Source organism: Jaculus jaculus, chromosome 7 (genome assembly GCF_020740685.1).
Source record: "Jaculus jaculus isolate mJacJac1 chromosome 7, mJacJac1.mat.Y.cur, whole genome shotgun sequence".
Lineage (NCBI taxonomy): Eukaryota > Metazoa > Chordata > Mammalia > Rodentia > Dipodidae > Jaculus > Jaculus jaculus.
In genome coordinates this window covers 9,860,266-9,879,778 of record NC_059108.1, presented here as the reverse complement: position 1 = coordinate 9,879,778, position 19,513 = coordinate 9,860,266, and the positions used below count along the sequence as shown (strand labels likewise).

General features: G+C 45.7%; 1 protein-coding gene across 2 annotated transcripts in view; it reads left to right on the top strand.

The window, feature by feature from the left end:
- The window catches only part of Lnx2 (ligand of numb-protein X 2), a 90,364-nt gene extending 74,094 nt beyond the window's left edge, over positions 1-16,270 (top strand). For both annotated transcript variants that reach the window (XM_045155191.1, XM_045155192.1), the window contains exons 6-10: positions 4,240-4,380; positions 8,175-8,352; positions 9,957-10,188; positions 11,824-11,982; positions 14,026-16,270. In XM_045155191.1, coding sequence (XP_045011126.1) covers positions 4,240-4,380; positions 8,175-8,352; positions 9,957-10,188; positions 11,824-11,982; positions 14,026-14,161 — 846 coding nt within the window. In that variant the 3' untranslated portion in view covers positions 14,162-16,270. The remainder of the gene's footprint in view (positions 1-4,239; positions 4,381-8,174; positions 8,353-9,956; positions 10,189-11,823; positions 11,983-14,025) is intronic.
- The last annotated feature ends 3,243 nt before the right edge of the window (positions 16,271-19,513 follow it).

The following is a 19,513-nucleotide window of genomic DNA, read 5'->3' as shown; positions in this document are numbered from 1 at the left end:
TTTATGGAGGACCCCTGAATCACACCACCATGCTGTGCAAAAGTGAGGACTTAAGTTCAAGTCAAACCCATGTAACACTGCGTGCCGGTAATCCCAGCACTCAGGAACCCAAGACGAGAGTCCCACAGCAAGCTGGTTAACTAGACTTGTAAATCAGTGAGCTCTGGGTTCAAGAGAGAGATCCTGTCTCAATAAATACGATGGAGAAATAGAGAGTGATAAGAGGGAGATGTCTGATGTTGACCCAACATGCACCATATATATATATATATATATATGTCCCAAAAGAAGGATTTGTCACAGCTGGGTACGGTGGTGTGTACACGGTCCTAGGAGCATGGGGGGCGGGGGGGGCAGGATAACTTGAATCTGGAAGTAACGCAGGCCCAGGCAGGTCAGTATGCTAAGATTACTCCTTGGACAAAAAAAGAACAACTTGTCTCTGTAATGACTTTTTTTTTTTAAGGAATTTAAAACTGTCAACACAAAACCTGTCCTCACAGTATCCCTGTGATATAAGTGAGGCTATTCACTATTAGAGAAGACATGTTTACAAGGAGAGCGCAGAGAGAGGCCAGCTGGAAACTCAGGCCCAGCAGATCTGCAGGTTCTGCTGCATGCCATGGCTCTTAATGATAGAGCCTGCACTGCAGTGGTAAAGACGAGGAAGGGCATTTTTCTTAATGGGATCACAAGAAAATGATATGAAGGTAACCAAGCATGGTATAATTGAGCATGGCCTTGATGGTCACTGAGAAAATATGTTTATAAACCAGAATGAAGTAACAAAAACTTAGAGCTGGGCGTGGTGGCGCATGCCTTTAATCCCAGCACTCGGGAGGCAGAGGTAGGAGGATTGCCGTGAGTTCAAGGGCACCCTGAGATGACAGAGTTAATTCCAGGTCAGCCTGGACCAGAGTGAGACCCTACCTCAAAAAAAAAAAAAAAAAAAACTTAGAACTATGAAAATCTGAGCCTGGGCTCTGTTTGTTGCATTGAAAGTCAGGCATTGGTCTCTCATTTTCTAGTCTTGGGGTTTAAAGAAATCAGATGCCTGAAAATTTCCTGAAACCACAGGCACCTTTAGGCCCCTTCCTGTGCACAGCAGGCCACTGCCAGGCTACCAAAGCCTGTGTTGTCTTCCCTTCTGGAAGGGTTGGGGAGGGAGCAGCAGTGTTTCCGGTTCTGTTTCAGGAAATAGAGGAGTCAGCTGCACCTTGTGAAGTGAGAAGGGAGAATAATAAGGCAGCAATACGCTGACTATATGTATTTATATTTATATTGTAGGCAATTTTTTTTTAAAAAAAAAAAGTTTTTATTTATTTGCAAGCAAAAGGAAGAAATGAGCAATGCAGGGCCTCTTGCCTCTTTGTGCATCTGCCTTTATATGGGTACTGGGGAATCAAACCTGGGCTGTCAGCTCTGCAAGAAAGCGCCTTTAACTGCTCAGCCGTTTCTTCAGCCCCCTAGGCAAGTGTGGTTTTTTTTTTTTTTTTTGAGACAGAATCACATGCAGCCCAGGCTGGCCTCAAAACTCACTCTGTAGCTGCCGAGAACCTCGAGCTCCCCGACCTGCAGAGTGCCCTGCCTGGAGCATGCCTGCCTCTGGCAGTGGGGGAGAACCCAGGCCTTTGTGCGTGCTAGCCTAGGCAAGAGCTCTGCCCGCTGAGCGGCATCCCCAGCCCAAGGCACTGTGTAAATACTCTTGATTCCTCCGTGGTCCTCCCTGAATTGCTAACCAAAGCTGGGAAAATACATATGTCGAAAATATTTACTATTTTTCCTGGTTAATACCTTACACTTGATTTTTATAAATACTTGTATTATTTTTGTCGTCCGATGTTTCCCAAACTCTGGCAAACTAAAGTTGCTTGATTTAAGGTTCTTGTTGAAAGTTAAAATCTTACTACTTGTGGACTATAAAAGCAAATGACATGTATTCCATGTCTAAAATGGAAAACAATGAAGACTTGCAGAAAATAAACTTAAACCATAGTCTAAAACACCCCAAGATACCAACATTAGTCCAGATATTGTTCCGTATGTATCCACAGATGTGTAGTTCTGTTTTGACAAAAATACTTACCTGCACATTTGTCGCAGAGGTCCCGAGTTCGTACGCTTATCTCTGTCGGCAGCGGTGTGTCGGGTCATCTTAGATGAAAGGAGTAACAGACACACCGGAAGTGCGGCTGGGTGTCCAGTCATGTCTCGTGCGTTGTGTCATCATTCTCCCTGACTGACTCATGTTTGATGTTCAAGTTCAGCCACATTACAAAACTTCCTGCAGAAAGCTTGTGACTACTTATATCCCAGCAATAGAACATGCCACTCACTTCTAAATTACAGATTCTTAGATCTACAGCTTACATTTTTTCATCTAGATTCTTCCTTATTTTTGTATTTTATTTCCATTTATTTATGTATTTGACAGAGGAAAAGGGAGAGAGAGAATGGGCATGCCAGGGCCTCCAGCCACTGCAGACGAACTCCAGACGTGTGCACCCCATTGTGCATCTGGCCAGCGTGGGTCCTTGGTCCTTTGGCTTTGCAGGCAAATGCCTTAACCACTCAGCCATCCCTCCAGCCCCTCATCTTGATTCTGTAAAAAGTATTTTTGCATGAAGAGGGGTAAAGGAAGAGAGAGAATGGGTGTATCAAGACCTGTAGCCACTGGAACTCCAGACACATGTGCCACTTTGTGTGTCTGGCTTTACATGCATACTAGGGAATTGAACCCAGGCAGGCAGGCTATGTAAGCAAACATCTTTAGCTACTGAGCCATCTCCCTAGCCCCAGCTAGTCTTGATTTTTAACAGTAATTTGGCTGTGTCTAAAATACTGAAAGATCAAGGCTTTGCTTCAGCTGTTAGATTTGTAAAAGCATTTTCAAGTAAAACTAAAATACTGATATTTGGTTCTAAGTTGTAAACAGTAATGAAAATGAGTCTGACTACTGAAACACAATCCAAAAGAGAGTCATTCACACATCACACAGTCCAATCACCTGACATGGCAGTGTTGTCAGTATCTGGATTCTAGCGTCCTGCCGTGCCATTTCCCCTTAGACTCAGCCTAGAGATGGAAGTTGTACACTGTGTCTCCCATCACCCTGAAGAATTGTCCAAAATTATTAAGAAGAATAAGATGTCTGAGTGGCAAATGACTTATAGTGTAGACATTGTCAATTATGGGCTGGAGAGATGGCTTAGTGGTTGAGGCGCTTGCCTGCAAAGCCTCAGGACTCACGTTCAACTCTCCAGATCCCATGTAAGCCACACACACAGTGACGCAAGCGTGCAAGGTCGCACACACACACACGCTCGCGCACACACACACTCACACACGCACACGTCTGGAGTTCAAGTGTAGTGGCTGCATGCCCTGCCATGCCAATTCTCTCTTCCCCCACCTTGCATTTTTTTTAAAAATGCCAATCTGCTAGGCTTGCCTCAAAAGAAAATTGTCACTTACTTTTCAATTTAAGAGCTGAAAATAAAGTCATTGCTTAAGGTTATTAGCTTTAATCATGGGACAGGTTTCTACTTGCTATCACGATTCATGAAAGCAAGCGGTCAAAATTCCCCTTAGGGGCTGGAGAGATGGCTTAGCGGTTAAGTGCTTGCCTGTGAAGCCTTAGGACCCCAGTTCGAGGCTTGATTCCCCAGGACCCACGTTAGCCAGATGCACAAGGGGGCGCACGCGTCTGGAGTTTGTTTGCAGTGGCTGGAAGCCCTGGCGCGCCCATTCTCTCTCTCTCTCTCTCTCTCTCTCTCTGCCTCTTTCTGTCTCTGTCACTCTCAAATAAATAAATAAAAATGAACAAAAAATATTTTTTTTAAAAAAGTCCCCCTTAGGAATAATGGTAGTGTTGGGGCTGGTGGTCATGACCAGGAGAGTAAGCGTCCCGCACCCCAGCTGTGCACTTGGGAGAGGTGAGACCGTGCTTTCCAGTAAGACAGGTAGCGAGGCTCTCGGTTGAAAACAACGGTCACGAGCTTCTGAAATAATTGCAGTCTTGATGACACGCATGTGTTTCCGCGTCAGGCGTTTGAAAATATGAGGTAATGCACTTCTTCCCCCAGGCCACTAGGTGCAGTCACTGTCCCAGGCACGGTGGCACAGGTCTGCTCCCAGCACTCACGGGCTGCTTAACAAAACCGTCTCGAAAAGAAAAGAGCAATCTGGACAACAGATATCGTTGGTGGTGGGTAGTAATGAGTGCGTGTTTTCTTCCAGGCCAGCGGGGAGAGGGTGACCCTAACAGTTGCTAGAGCGGGGAAGCCTCAGTGTGGCGGCAGCACCCGAGAATCTGGGGCTCACAGCGTCAGCCAGCCCCCCACACAGCCGCCCTCCCACAGCAGACCAAGCTCACATAAGGTGAGGACTTGATTTCTTTTTTAACGTGGGTGATACATGTACCTCCAGGTGTGTACGAGACCAGAAGACAGCCTCAAGTGTCGGCCTCACCCTCCACCTTGCTTTGAGGCAGGGTTTCTTGTATTTTGCCAGGCTAGCTGGCCCACGAACTTCTGTCTCCTCCCTTCTGGCAGTGGGGTGCACTGGAACTCCTCGTACACGTGTCCAGAGGTGTACGGGTTCTGGGGATCCGAACTTGGGTCATCAGACTTGCGCAGCAGGTGCTTTATTTAGTACTTTGCCCACTGAGCCATCTGCCCAGCCCAGGTCGAGGACATTTTCTTCTTTCATCTGTGTCGCCCTCAAAGGGTCATTGTTAGAGCCTGGGAAGATTTAAGGTAGATTTTTCCATGCCAGTCACATCTTGGTACTGCGGCTCTAAAAAGATTAGACTTGAGGCTGTTGTTTTGCCAGAAAGGTGATGTGAAATGTGCAAATCATGTCAGTTTCTCAGCCAGGAGGTGGTGACTTGGCAAGGAGAGTTCCTGTGTCAAGGGATTGACACATGAGTTTTCATAAACACCCATTTGCTGAACGCTACATATAAGTGGAATTTTTGGATTGCTCGTTTGTTTGTTTTTATTTGCCAGAGAGTGTGGGCATCCCAGGGCCTCTTGCCACTGCAAATGCACTCCACAGGCACAGCAAACGAACTTCAGACGCATGTGCCATATTGTGCATCTGGCTAAAGTGGGTCCTGGGGAGTCAAACCTGGGTCCTTTGGCTTGGCAGGCAAGCACCTTAACGGCTAAGCCATCCCTCCAGCCCTAGTTTTCAGATTTAAGTACAGCACTTGAGAATTGAATTCCCTTCAAAACCTATCACTGGTCTAGCTAGTTTGGCTCATTGGGCTTATCTGGTTCTCCAGGCTTAGGAGATGTACTGTTTGGTTAATCCTTGGTGGAATTTTCCCCACAGGCTTCTCCTTGCTGAACAAAAACCAGATCCTATGGTGGAAGCCTGTAATGTTGCCTTTGTGTGTGAAAGGTGGTCCTGTTTTGAAGAGGGAGTGTTTGATCATAATCTGTTTGCACATACAGTCCTTGCTTTACATGTTTTACAGAGGCAGAGACCAAAGTTGGTCATTGGATCTTTTTGTCATTGAATTGTACAATAATTTGAGGCAGGTGTTTGACAATTGTAGTTTTCAGATAATTTAAGCATTATTCTGAGGGCTAGGAAGAAGGCGCAACAGTTAAAGGCACTTGGTTTGCAAAGCCTAAGAGGCTAGGTTCAATTCCCCAGTACCCACATAAAGCATAGAACCAGATGCCACTAAGTGGCACGTGCATCTGGAGTTCTTTTGTAATGGCAAGAGGCCCTGGCATGCCCATTCATATTTCCTCCTCCTCTTCCCTCTCCTTCCCCTCTCTCCCCTTTCTCTGCTGGCAAATAGATAAAAATAGTTTTTGAAATTGTATGTAATGATTCCGACATTCATGTAGAGAACTCGTTCATTTCAAAGTTTCATGTTATAACTGTTAATTCTTATTATGGGCTAGAGATAAGGCTTAGTGGACAAAGGGCTTGCCATACTGGAGTGCAGTCCCTAGCACCCTCATAAATGCCAGGTGGGCATAGCAGCCCAGCCCTAGACCCAGCACTAAGAGGCAGAAACAGGGGGCCCTGGGGACAAGGTGGCTTAGGTAGACTACCAGGACCGGTGAGTGCCAGGTGCAGAGGAGAGACCCTGCCTTGTTCATAAAGTGGAGCGTGACCAAGGAAGACCCTTGACTCAGCCTCTGGCCTCCACACGCACACTCACGCACACACACACACACATGTGCACGCGCAAATGTGAACACGCACGCACACACCAAAGAAGGAGAAAGAAATAACAAGTCATTTCACATAGGTACATGCAGAGTAGTTCCCACCGCAGGTGCTCTCTCCGGTCCCAGCCGTTGTAACTACGTGTGTTAACTTAGCTGCTTACTGACAGATTGCATTCTCATGTCAAATTTCAGTTAAGAAAAATAAAGATGTCCCATGGCAAACAAGTGCAAATTCACAAGAAACACAAGCTGTTCAGATGGTTACAATCACCTAGGAAAGTTTCTGAACAGCACACGTTGGTCTACAAGCATGTTTCTCAGCAGCTGCTTAGGTGAACGTTTCCATAGCATTGAACCTGTAGAAGGTTCTTGAGTGTAATTACTGAAGTTCAGTTTGGTTTCCAGACAGAAGTTTCATGTTCTTCAGGCATCCAGAAGAAAGAGCCACTTTTAATTCACTAAATACTCTAGGACTTGGACTATTTAAATAAGTTTACTCAAAGCTGAGTGTCCCTGAATTGTCTTTTTAATAAGGTCATGTTGTTTAGCAGTTAAAAACTTACCTGCTTTTTAAAGTAATGTCATTAAAGGCCATATTACAATTTTGTGAGTATAGTTCATATATTTTTACTTTGAATGCTGTTAGTAACTAGCTGGTTTACACAGTCTGTAAACTAACTGTTGGTGGGTGCTGAGCTAGGGCTGTAGCTCAGGGTTGGAGTGCTCTCCTGGCACTGCCAAGGCTGAAAAAGGACAGAAGTGTTGGAACCTTTTGAGACACCAGCTTAATCTCAGAAGGCCTGAGACACTGCTACACTTGAGTGGATAGTTCCTCATGGGTGCATGTGTGTGGTGTGAAGATGTAGTGTTCACACTGCATGCTCACAGACAAGATATAGGCTTGTTAGTATGTAAGTACATATTTCTGGCATGCTTCCTCATGTGAAAAGTGGTGTCAGTAATACCAACTTCAGCACCATGGTGAGGATTGAATGAAGTAATGCATGTGGGCCTTTAGCTGTGGCAATAACTACCATAAGGTAGTTTAATAATTAATGTTGCACATGTATACCTCATCTGTTAACTAAATTCAAATTCAAAAGAAGTGGTATTTTTGCATGTTTGTGTGGAGGGGGGAGGGCATGGGAATACCATATGAAAAACTTCAGAGACTCGAGGAGTGGAGCTCCAGTCAGGAGAGTCCTTACCTAGCACGCATGAAGCTCTGGGTTCAAGCCGCAGCACCACATAAAACCAGGCATGATGGTGCACGCCTGTAACCTCAGCACCCGGATGTCGAGGCCCCTGCAGCTTTTATGAAGATTTCAGAGTTCGACTTGTGTCTGCTTCGTGACTGAGTGCTGAAGATCCCCATCTGCAGGAAAGAAAACTCTGTAGCTTCTTTTCTGGTAGCTAGTAAAATAGCTTTTCTTTTTTATTTTTATATTTTTGTTGTTTTTTTTTTTGAGGTAGAGTCTCACTCTGGCCCAGGCTGACCTGGAATTCACCATGGAGTCTCAGGGTGGCCTCGAATTCAGGCGATCCTCCTACCTCTGCCTCCCCAGTGCTGGGATTAAAGGCGTGCGCCAGCACGCCCGGCTTGTAAAATAGCTTTTGTACTGTTCTGCCAGTCTTTCAAAGAATGGTGGAGAAACATGGAAGTAAAAGTAATTGGCTGGCCTTCAGAATCTTAAAACTCTTAAGAATTACCTGCTTTTAGCCAGGTGTGGTGGCGCACGCCTTTAATCCCAGCACTGGGGAGGCAGAGGTAGGAGGATCGCCTGAATTCGAGGCCACCCTGAGACTCCATGGTGAATTCCAGGTCAGCCTGGGCCAGAGTGAATCCCTACCTCAAAAAAAAAAAAAAAAGAAAAAGTCCCTTTGTCAGTGCCACCTCAGCTGACCACCTTAGTTTAGCTACTTTCACCTCAGCTGTATGTTATTCATCACCCGGTTTTGCTGCTTCCCGTCCTGCTTCAGGATCTCACTCAGTGTGTTACATGCCAAGAAAAGCACATTACTGTGAAGAAGGAGCCACACGAGTCCCTTGGAATGACAGTCGCAGGAGGCAGAGGGAGTAAGAGTGGTGAGCTGCCCATCTTTGTGACCAGCGTGCCACCTCACGGCTGCCTTGCGCGAGATGGCAGAATCAAAAGAGGTAAGATACAGTCTTGGACAATTCTACCACCTCTTCTCCCCGCATGAAACTCAGGACTACAAAAATAGGGGAACTGCAACTTTAAGCACTGAGCCACCTCCCCAGCCCCAAATTGGATTTTTTGAAACCTTATTTTTTTATTTATTTGAGAGAGAAAGAGGCAGAGAGAGGGAGAGACAGAGTGGGCGCCCCAGGGCCTCCAGCCCCTGCAAATGAACTCTAGACACATGCACTTCCTTGTGCATCTGGCTTACGTGGGTCCTGGGGAATCAAACTGAGGTCCTTTGGCTTTGCAGGCAAACACCTTAACTGCTAAGCCATCTCTCCAGCCCCAAACTGGATATTTTAAGTGGGTGTATTGAATGGTACATAAAATTTTATCTCAATTAGGCGGCTATTTTTTAAGTTATTTGTCTAATGGCAGACATTAGGGGAAATTTATTTCATTCCTGTTACAGTATTGTATTTTTCCAAGTTTTCAGTCATGCGAATCCTTTGCTTTAACAATCTGAAAATCAGATGATGAATTGGGAGAGGAATATTTTCTGTAGACTTCGTAGCACAAATGTGTGCTTCCTTCAAAACTAATCCTTGCTTTCCTAACTTTTTAATGTAATTTTCACTGGTCTTTTTTCATCATAGTGCTTGAGAGAAGAACAAATAGGTTTTTGCTTTTGTGTTTTTTCCCCTCAAGCAAGGGAAAATGTGTCATTGTGTGGCCTGAGGGCGACAACTTTTCTGAGTGAAATGCAGGACCATCTGTACATATAAAATTGTGTACATATAAAATAGAATCTAGCCGGGCATGGTGGCACTTGCCTTTAATCCCAGCACTTGGGAGGCAGAGGTAGGAGGATCGCCGTGAGTTCGAGGCCACCCTGAGACACCATAGTGAATCCCAGGTCAGCCTGGGCTAGAGTGAGACCCTACTTTGAAAAACCAAGAAAAAAAAAAAATAGATGCTATTGAAAATTTCTAAGAGCAAATGAGCAAATTGTTTTTTATTAAAAGGAACTCTAGGGCTGGAAAGATGACTTAGCACTTGCCTGCAAAGCTAAAGGACCTCGGTTCAATTCCCCAGGACCTACATTAGCCAGATACACAAGGTGGCGCATGCGTCTGGAGTTCATTTGCAGTGGCTGGAAGCCCTGGCACCAATCTCTCTCTCTCGCTCTCGCTCTCACTCTCTCGCTCTCGCTGTCACTTTGCCTCTTTTCCTCTCTCAAATAAATAAATAAAAATAAAATATATTAAAAAAGAAGACCTCTAGAAACCCCTGAAGCTCACAGAATGGAAATGTCCTGCCCAGGGCATGTACAAAGCTGAACTTAAGCTAATGATTTGCACTTCTTGGCATATCTACATGTTTCAGGGCACATTTTTGTCCTCTCTGGTATGACATTATTTCCAGCTTCTGAATTGTTTCAGAATGTTTTTCATAATCAGAAACACTACTGTCATTGCTACAAAAATAATAGAGAGTCTTTCATCTCATCTAAGCTATTGAAACTAATAATTAGTGAATGGATTTTCAGTCAAGATCTGCAGGGGAATAATCACTCGGTGCTCACACCATCCTTCTGGTTGTCTCCTCGTGGGCACAGGCGACGTATTGTTGAACATCAATGGCATTGACCTGACCAGCCTGAGCCACAGTGAGGCCGTAGCCATGCTGAAGGCCAGCGCTGCTTCCCCGGCCGTCGTCCTCAAAGCGCTGGAGGTCCAGATTGTGGAGGAGGCAGCCCAGGCCGCGGACGAGCAGCCAGGTGCTTTGAGTGAGAATGAGTATGACGCCAGCTGGTCCCCGTCCTGGGTCATGTGGCTTGGCCTGCCAAGGTACTGACAGCTCTGTGCTGCTTAGGGCTCTCTGCGCCTGTGTGGCAGTCACTCACCCAGTGAGAGGAGGGCTTTAGCTGTCCACGAAGAGGGACAGTTTCCTAGTTGTTTTGTCCTTTGGGACAAGAGCTGACCTTGTAGCGTAGGCTGGCATGGAACTCACTCTGCAGCCCAGGCTAGCCTGAAATTAGTGATCACCCTGAAAAGTGGCAGCATGGACAACCCAGCTTGTATTGGACTCGGGAGGCTCAAAGCCACTTCCTTTTAGCTGCTCTGTCCTTATAAGGAGCCCATCACTTCAGTGCTAACCACGACCAGCAGAATGTCGTGAGGTCGGCTGGCGTTGGGGTCAAAGGGGTTTGGAATGGTCAGCGCATCCCAGGGTGCATGCCTTTCTCTGACCCACTGGTTCCGAGATAGAAAGAGTGCGTATTGCTGCTGTTCTGAATCTAAGGAAAGTTCTAAAAATGAAGTTTGATGAAGCATTTTGACTAACAGAGTATGAAAAGTACTGATTCTTCTTTAAATCTATTTTATTTATTTATTTGAGTGAGGAAGAGAGAAGGAGGCAGATAGAGAGCTTGGGGGGCTGGAGAGATGGCTTAGCAGTTATTAAAGGGCTTGCCTTTGAAGCCGAAGGACCCAGGTTTAAGTCCCCAGATCCCACGTAAAGCCAGAAGCACAAGGTAACACGTGTCTGGAGTTCAGTTGCAGTGGCTAGAGGCCCTCGTGCACCCATTCTCTCTCCCCTCCTCTCTCTCTCTCTCTCAAATAAAAAAAAAAAAAAAATTAATTAAACGATTTTTTTAAAAAAGGAGAGTTCACAGCATTGTGTGCCGTGCCAAGCAGAGTAAGAAAGGTCTTGGTTAAAACACAGGCAGTACAGTGCCGTCTTATTTTTGGAGGGAGACGTCCCTGAGTGTGCCAGAGAACTGCCTCTTTGTTTGTCATGGAAGATTCAGGCAGGCACTTAAACAGACCTGACTACTGATTACACTCAGAAATCTGCAGAAGCACCATGGGGGAACCTGCTCTCAGCGCTGTCTCCTCCGCTCTACCGTCAGCGTCCCTGTAGAGCGGCGACAGGCGCGTGAGGGCGGGCCGCTGTGCTCACTGCGCTTCAGCTGCCTGCCTGCGTGCATGGAAGTGTGCAGATCCTCACCTGGGAGCGAAGACTAAGAAAGGTGGAGACGAGAGTCCACCTAGGACTGCCTCTGTGTCAGCAAGTGGGCTAACAAGACAACATAGGTCGCCAGGCGTGGTGGCGCATGCCTTTAATCCCAGCTCTCGGGAGGCAGAGGTAGGAGGATCGCCGTGAGTTCAAGGCCACCCTGAGACCACATAATGAATTGGCTAGAGGAAGACCCTACCCCCCAAAAAGCAAAAATTAAATAATGTAGATGATCTTCGGGTATAGCTCAGTAGCAGAGCACTTGTCTGGTGCATGTGGATGTATGGATTTGATTTGCTCTCTGGCACCAATAATTTATAATACAAATGTCAAAATAAATAAAGTAGCCCTTTTTCTCCCCTCCCCCCAAGGGTGGTAGGTATACTATGCTGTGGCGTTCTAGCAAAGATAAATAGTCCATGAAAGCCTCTCTTCCTGTGTCTGATGGTTGTGGTTTTCCGCAGTGCCCTTCATAGCTGCCGTGATATAGTTTTGCGAAGAAGCTACTTGGGCAGCTGGGGTTTTAGTATCGTCGGTGGTTATGAAGAGAACCACACCAGCCAGCCTTTCTTCATCAAAACCATTGTGCTGGGGACTCCTGCCTACTATGACGGAAGACTGAAGTAAGTGTTGTCCTCACTAGGGATGTTCTTGTGTTTGACATGCCAGGCCTCATGTAGCTCTTCCTGCCGTCTGTTTTTATGACTAAAGTTGTCCGTGACATAGCCACTCGCATGCACCCATCAACTTAGCACCGACTGCTTGTATACAGCAGAGGTGGGCTGACTTACCATGACTTACCATGGGTATAAACTGTTCATAAAGCCTAAAACACCGGTCACCGCTTTTCATGGACCAAGTTGGATGACCCTTAATTAGACTGGGGTATTTTTTAATGAATTATTGGATTTATTTAGAGAGAAGTTATGAATTGTGAGGTTTATTTAGGGGAAATTGGCATATAGAAAAAGGCTAGAGCAGCTACAGAGGTGCACAGAAGACCAGCCACAGAAGCCCTCAAATGACAGCCACAGAGACATGTCATACATGTGATCATAGTGAGAAGGGGACCTCAAAGCACGACACAGACAGAAGGCAAGCAGAAAGACACTCATAGGCTGGAGTGTTCATTTCTCTTATCATCTGTCCCTTATAGCTACACTTTCTTAATCCAGTGACCAGAGCTAAACCTGCGTCACTTCAGTACATGGTGACGTGACAGTGGCCTTGAGCAGTCTTCCACACAGCCTGCTCAGGTCCAGTCGATGACTCCATTTTTCTCCTTGGCTCTCTTTCCTGCCTGACGTCATGTTCCCGTGAGGTCCGTGAGGGAGGAATCGTTACATCACATCCCCAGCAGTTGTAGCTCTGTCTCACACGTACATAGTGAGTTCTAAAAAAAAAGGTTGAATGAGAAGACCCATACAACACAGTATTCCAGGCACGGTGCTAAGAACTGTGCACTCATGATGTAATCTGAACAACCCACTGTTCCTGCTTTACAAACTAGATAACTGAGGTTTAGAAAAGCCAGGAAACTTGGCCAGGACCAGGCAGCTGAAATGGAGACGTGATACCGGTTGCAAAGAGAAAGTGGCACCTGAATCCTACAGTGAAAAACCGGCCAGAAGAAATATGCTTTAGGCCAGTGTGCAATGATAAAAATGAGTTAGCTGGTCTCTTAGCTAAGTTACCGCCCAGGCCTCAGTTAATTTGCATTCCATCCACTTGCAAACAGAAATTGAAGTAGTTAGCAATAACATAGCATATCTATTCATGCTGAAAACAAAAGACTGAAAACCATGAAAGCAATCCCGGGACGTAAGGATGAGAAGGTCCTGAGAGCCTTCGTCCGCTCGAGATCGTTCTGCTTCAAGGACAGCGTTTGCAGCCAGTGGAAGGGAACCCCTCCAGACGTGGCTGTGCAGTCCCCACGTTAGGGAGCTGAGCCAAGAGGATCTCAAATTCAAGACCAGCCTGAGCTACGTAGTGAGATCCTGTCTCAAAAACGTGAATAAAGAAAGAGAGGAGGAAGTACAGGTGTCATCCCAATTTAGTTCAACCCTCAGGTATGTGACCTCGGGGAATGCAGAAATAATAACTCAGTAAGCCCCACACCCTGCCAGCTCACTGTGTGGGACTTAGGTTGAAAGTACAGATTGACTCCTTCATATATCTTGCTTGGGCTAATATAAAAAATATCCGGGGCTGGAGAGATGGCTTAGCGGTTGAGCACTTGCCTGTAAAGCCTAAGGACCCCGGTTCGAGGCTCGGTTCCCCAGGTCCCACGTTAGCCAGATGCACAAGGGGGCACACGTGTCTGGAGCTCATTTGCTGAGGCTGGAAGCCCTGGCACGCCCATTCTCTCTCTCCCTCTGTCTGTCTTTCTCTCTGTGTCTGTCATTCTCAAATAAATAATTAAGAAATATATATCTAGCATGTCCTTGAGGTTCCCCTGCCCATTACAGGAAGGGTTGGCCCAGGGGTAGTATCAATTGCTACAGGAGAGCCAACATAGGCTTACAAGTTATTCCAGATGCTTCTCAAAGTAGATGATATACCATAGTTGCCGACTGTTAACTAGTGAATACAATTGTGATCTTCTTGCTAAACGGCTGTGACATCACTAAGATAATAATGCTGTGTTTCTGCTTGCTCCTGTCCAGATGTGGAGACATGATCGTAGCTGTAAACGGCCTGTCGACTGTGGGCATGAGTCACTCTGCGCTGGTTCCCATGCTGAAAGAACAGAGAAACAAAGTCACACTGACAGTTATTTGTTGGCCTGGCAGCCTTGTCTAGCTTGTGAAGTTGCTTTCTAGTTTTGCTTCTTGCTTCATAGGTTTTTGAAAGAAACCCCTTTGGTGTCATTGTTTTTCTGTGTATTAGGAGCTCCTGGCACAGCTGGTAGCCACAGGGCCAAAAACCACCAAGAGCAACCTTTTAGGATTACTTAAATGGTTTCCCAGCATTCGCTACATTTCCTTTAGGTTGGAAGCAGTCTTCCACTCGCCCTGGTGTGTGTATTTGCGGAACGCTCTCGGTGGTCATAAGATTGACTGTCGTAAAGAACGAAGCCCACTCCACCTGTGACCCAGCGATCTGAAGTGGGCGGTTCTTTGTGTTCAGTGTCTCAGTCATAAAATGAGGTGTCCATCACCCAGCACTGGTGTCCGCCCAGCCACCGGCCACGGCACTTCCTGTCCTTGTCACACACAGGGCCACAAGCAGCATGGGTGACCACCACTGCTCACTTTCATTGGTGCCAACATTTCAAAACTTCATATTGTTTATAAAGTGAATTTCTGGTTTATTTCTACTTTAATCTTCACTACTCCCGATGAAGACCTAAATCTGACACCACCGAAGAGATTTTAAAAAAATAGTAATAATGCACTGTTATGAGACTAGTAGAGAATAAAAGATAATGTTATCCAGGGACAGAAGAGCCCAGGAAGTAATTACAGCTCAGCGCTGGAGATAGTAAAGCTGCCATTGCTGGAACAGTCCCAGAGCAGTAAAGATTCATTTTCAAAGGAATGTTTTGCTACATAGGAAAAATTTGAAGGCGTTTTTTGCTAAAAATCATTTCTAGAGTTTATATTATATTTATTAGCAATCTTGTCAGGAAATGTTTTTGTGATTTATGCAATTAAACTAGATGATAAAAACCATATTGCTATTAAACACGTGCGCATGCACACATTGCAGCTAAGTAGAAGGGAGACCTTTTCATTTTGTTCAGAAAGGAACCTTTCTTAAGTGTTTTAGAACCTCTTGGTTTCTCATTATTTCTTTAAGTATGAGACCAAAAAGCTCTGTTTCTTTAAATCTGAACTAATAGATTTTTAGATGTTAATTTCTTTCAGTCAACTTATGGTCATTAGATTATTTCATATTTTTTAAATGTTTTTGGAAATGGTGATTGCCCTTTATTCAACACAGCTGTCCTTTGGAGAGCACATTAAGGAAGTAGGAGAAAAGCATCTTTACCTGGTGGATATTATATACATACTTGAAAAAAGTTTCACTGAGAAACCTAGTTCAGAATCTGAGCTAATTTACAAGTGACCTCTGTGATCAATGGTATTGATAATCAGAGAATGTATTTCAAAGTACTACAGAATGTCATGGTGACGCATGATCGCTTTGTTTTCAAACTCAGTAGTCACAATGCCGGGGTTTATCATACCTATGACATATCACTGATTATTCCAGTCAGTTTTGTAATGATTTTTTAAAACATCTCTTTGGAATAAGTAAGAATTGGCAACAGTCATTGCCTCTCACTTGTTCAGCCCCATAGCTACACTGTATGGTCAATCTGTAGTGAGGATACAGTGGAACGCCCCATACAGTATATTACTGTTATGTAGTGATTGGCTTTTGAAGCAATTTGATATTGAAGTGCTTTGATACTCTAATTGACATGGAGCAGTGTTTTGTTTTGTTTTGTTTTTTCCTGCTCCCCAAATAGAATTTTGTAATCAACTTTGCTATTTTTTTAAATACTTTGTAAAAATGTGTCATCTCTTTGGGGAGTGGCCATCCATCAACAAATATCATAACTACTATTTTGTGATATATAAGATATATTGAACTTGGCGGTCTAATGTGCATTTTGAAAAAGGAAATTTTTTCAATATTATTTTTCTCATGAAAATCTCAGAGTCAGCTTAGCTGTAGATTTTGTGAGAAAAGATGATCATTTTGGTCAAAATGATATTTGGCGATGGAAACCTGGTCATAATTCGTTACCGTTGGAATATTTGGATTTTTCATTTAAGCTTTTACAGTTGACTATTTTGATTTGTTCTGTGCCTTCAGTTTAAATTATTTCAGGGTTGTTTTGATGTGTTTAATCAATGATGTGATAATCATTCGGGATGGAAATAAATGTTACCCTCTGCATAAGAGCAGCACTGTTTTCCATGAACAGATGTTCACTGAGTTGGAGATCCCTGGATCCGCACACTGCCCTCACAGCATGCCCTCCGGATCACGAGCCCACCGTCTCACCCTCATTCCTGCAGACAGAACGTACATGTAAGAGCCTGACTGGTGAATTTTACCTCCACAGCACAGCTGCTACCTGCATTGTTGAGCATGTGTAGCTGGCTATTGAGTCCCTGAAATGTGGCCAGTGCCCTGTTTGAAGTATCTTGGATACTATTGGCTTACATGACATACACTATTAAGTTTCCCTGTGCTTTTTCTAATGTGGTTATTGAAACTTTTAAGTCACTTGAGTAGCTCACCTTAGGTTTCGCTGTCACGGCATTTGCCAGGTCAAGCAATCCCGACGCTGTGGTTTTTGTTCTCCCTGCATAAAATAATAATAATAATAATGAGGGCTGAGGAGATGGCTCAGCAGCTCAGGGAGTTTGCTTGCAACGTCTGCCAGTCCAGGTTCAACACCCCAGCGCCCACATCAAGCTGGACACAAAGAGATGCGCGCATCTGTGAGATGCCAACATGCGTACAACAGTGGGAAGCAGAGCCAGGAGACTCCGAAGCTCATGGGCCAGCTGCTCCGATGTTCCTCTACATCCTAACCATCTGTTTGCAGCAGCAAAGACCCCATGTCAAAGTAGATGGAGCCCAGACGCCCTGAAGTTGTCCTCTGACCTCCATCCACACAGGCGCCTTGGTACACGCACCCATACACATTCACGTACAAATAAGTAAATAAAAATTAATAATAATGAACGCGACAGTAATAACAAAAAGAAAGTTGCCTGCCGCTATGCTGGTAGACTTAAGTTCAAGCCACAGCCTCTGGGTCTGACCCTCATCTGGTTTTCCACTCTGCTTCTTAGTGCCACATGCCCTCCATTGCTCAGACGCCCAGGCCCCGCCTCCAGCACGCACTGTGGTGGTTCCTTAAGCCATCGGGCCGTCGTCAACTCCGCAGCTCCCCGTGTGCTCCCCGGGCCAGTGCTCAGCCGTTATCCTTACAACTGTGCTACACAGTCAGACTATGGAAACTGCTGAGCAGCTGACACACGGTTCATGAGAGTTAAGCATAGCAATTATATCCCAAGAGAATGCAAAGCCTAAGGACCAGAGTTCGATTCCCCAGTACCCATGTAAAACCACCTGTCCAAGATGGTGCACGCGCCTGGAGTTCATGTGCAGTGACTAGAGGCCCTGCCACACCCATTCTCTCCCTCTCTCTGCTTAATTCTTTCTCCCTCTCTCTCATAAATTAATTTTAAAAAAAATTTGAAGACTGTGAGGAAAGTCAAAGTTTGGAGTGGTATTGATGGCAACATTGACGCAGGCAAGTGCTTTAACCACTAAGCCATCTCTCCAGCCCTAGCCCATTCTCTTTATCCAAACTGTTTACTTCCAAAATTTCCATTTTAATAACTGGGAATAAGGGAGCGTCCCTGGAGGTCCCTTCTAGATCCCATCTCTTAGTCACAGTTGTTTATCTTGGCAATTCTCAACTATACTTCAGGATTCATCGACCACCGAAAACTAGAACTTGACACTTGGATTCAGCAAATTTGGCCTGGGCAAAGTTTCTTTGGCTTCAGTGGTGATGTGAGATTCCAGCAGCTGTTAGAGCTGGCACGTGCCAAATATTGTTCCCAAGCAAGCGCCCTTTGTGCCTCATTGCCAGCTCCCAAAGGAGAAGCCACGTTAACCTCAGGCCGTTCGGAACTCGGCGCAGAGCTGGGGTTGGTACTCCATGCTGCCGGAGCCGCCCGAGGCCAGGGCTCTGCATGCGCATGTTCTGTTCTGCCCTCGAGCTGTGCCCCTGCCCACACTCAAGCTTGGCTTCTTTGGTTTTGGTGTGCCAGCATTGTCCCGGGAGCCTGGGATCCATCTAATCTTTCCGTTGGACCTCTGCCCAAAGGAAAGACTGAGATGGTGAGTCAGTGGAGTGCACACCACATCTAAAGGAGCCCGTCCCTGGAAAGTTCCCGCCTTTTTGGAAAGAATCTGTGCCTCTGATTTGTTTCTTCCACCTCATGATGTCCCCTGGAGGCGAGAGCTTAAGGCAGCTGGTCACATTCAGTCCACGGCGAGGAAGCAGACAGTGATGGCTGTTGTTGCCTTTTTTTGTTTTGTTTTTTGGTTTTTTGGTTTGTTTGTTTTTTGTTTTTTTTTTTTTTTTGAGATAGAGTCTCATTCTAGCTCAGGCTGACCTGGAATTCACTCTGTACTATCAGGATGGCCTCGAACTCACGGCGATCCTCCTACCTCTGCCTCCTGAGTGCTGGGATTAAAGGCATGTGCCACCACGGCCTTGCCCTCTTTATATAATCCAAGACTTCAGTTCATGGAATGGTGCCACCTGCAGTTAATGTGGGCTTTCCCAGTTCAGTGAACCTAACCAAGACAAACCCTCATAGGAATGCCCACAGGCCAACCTAACCTAGAGAATTCCTCAAAGGCATTCTCAGGGGTTACTGTTCTAGGTGATACTAGGTCCTGACAAGTCGACATTATAAACTATCAGAAGGTCTTTCACTGTAGTTCAGGCTGGCCTGGAACTCACTGTGTAGCCCCGGCTAATCTGTAATTCATAGCAATTCTCCTACCTCAGCCTCATAGGTGCTAGGATTGGAGACTTGGGCCACCATACCCAACCATGGGGTCACACGTCTGACCCTATCATCCTCTAGTCGGATCCTTACGGCCTACTGAAGATTCTATGGTTGACTTACATCTCCAGGGGATGTTTCACCTGTGGGCTTCAACCTGTCTTTGGGGCTTCACCCCCGCCCCCAGCTGCTCCTGGAACTTTGCTTGCCTGTTTCATATCCACATTTACTGCATTCTCGGACCCTTGCTAGCCTGGACCACCTCTCTGTCTAAGGTCAAGTGCTTGCTTCCTCCTCTCACTGCTCCAGACCTGCCTGAGTTAGAATGGAGTGTTCTCTCCTTGCACCCACTACACTTTAACCTCTTCCCCGCCAGACCCCCACCCAACACAGCAAGGGAATGAGCACCAGCTGACAGCCTGCTCCTGGGACCACCTCCTTTGCCTAAGTGTTCTTGTCCAGCAGTTTGTCCAATGGTGTGTTTATTGTGTGCTTCTCAGTTAGGAATGGAAGTGGACTTGCTCTCTCCTGCTCATGGTTTCTCACAGTGAGATGGTCCACTGTCAGTGCTCTTGTCACCCCCCGTGGCCATCTTTGT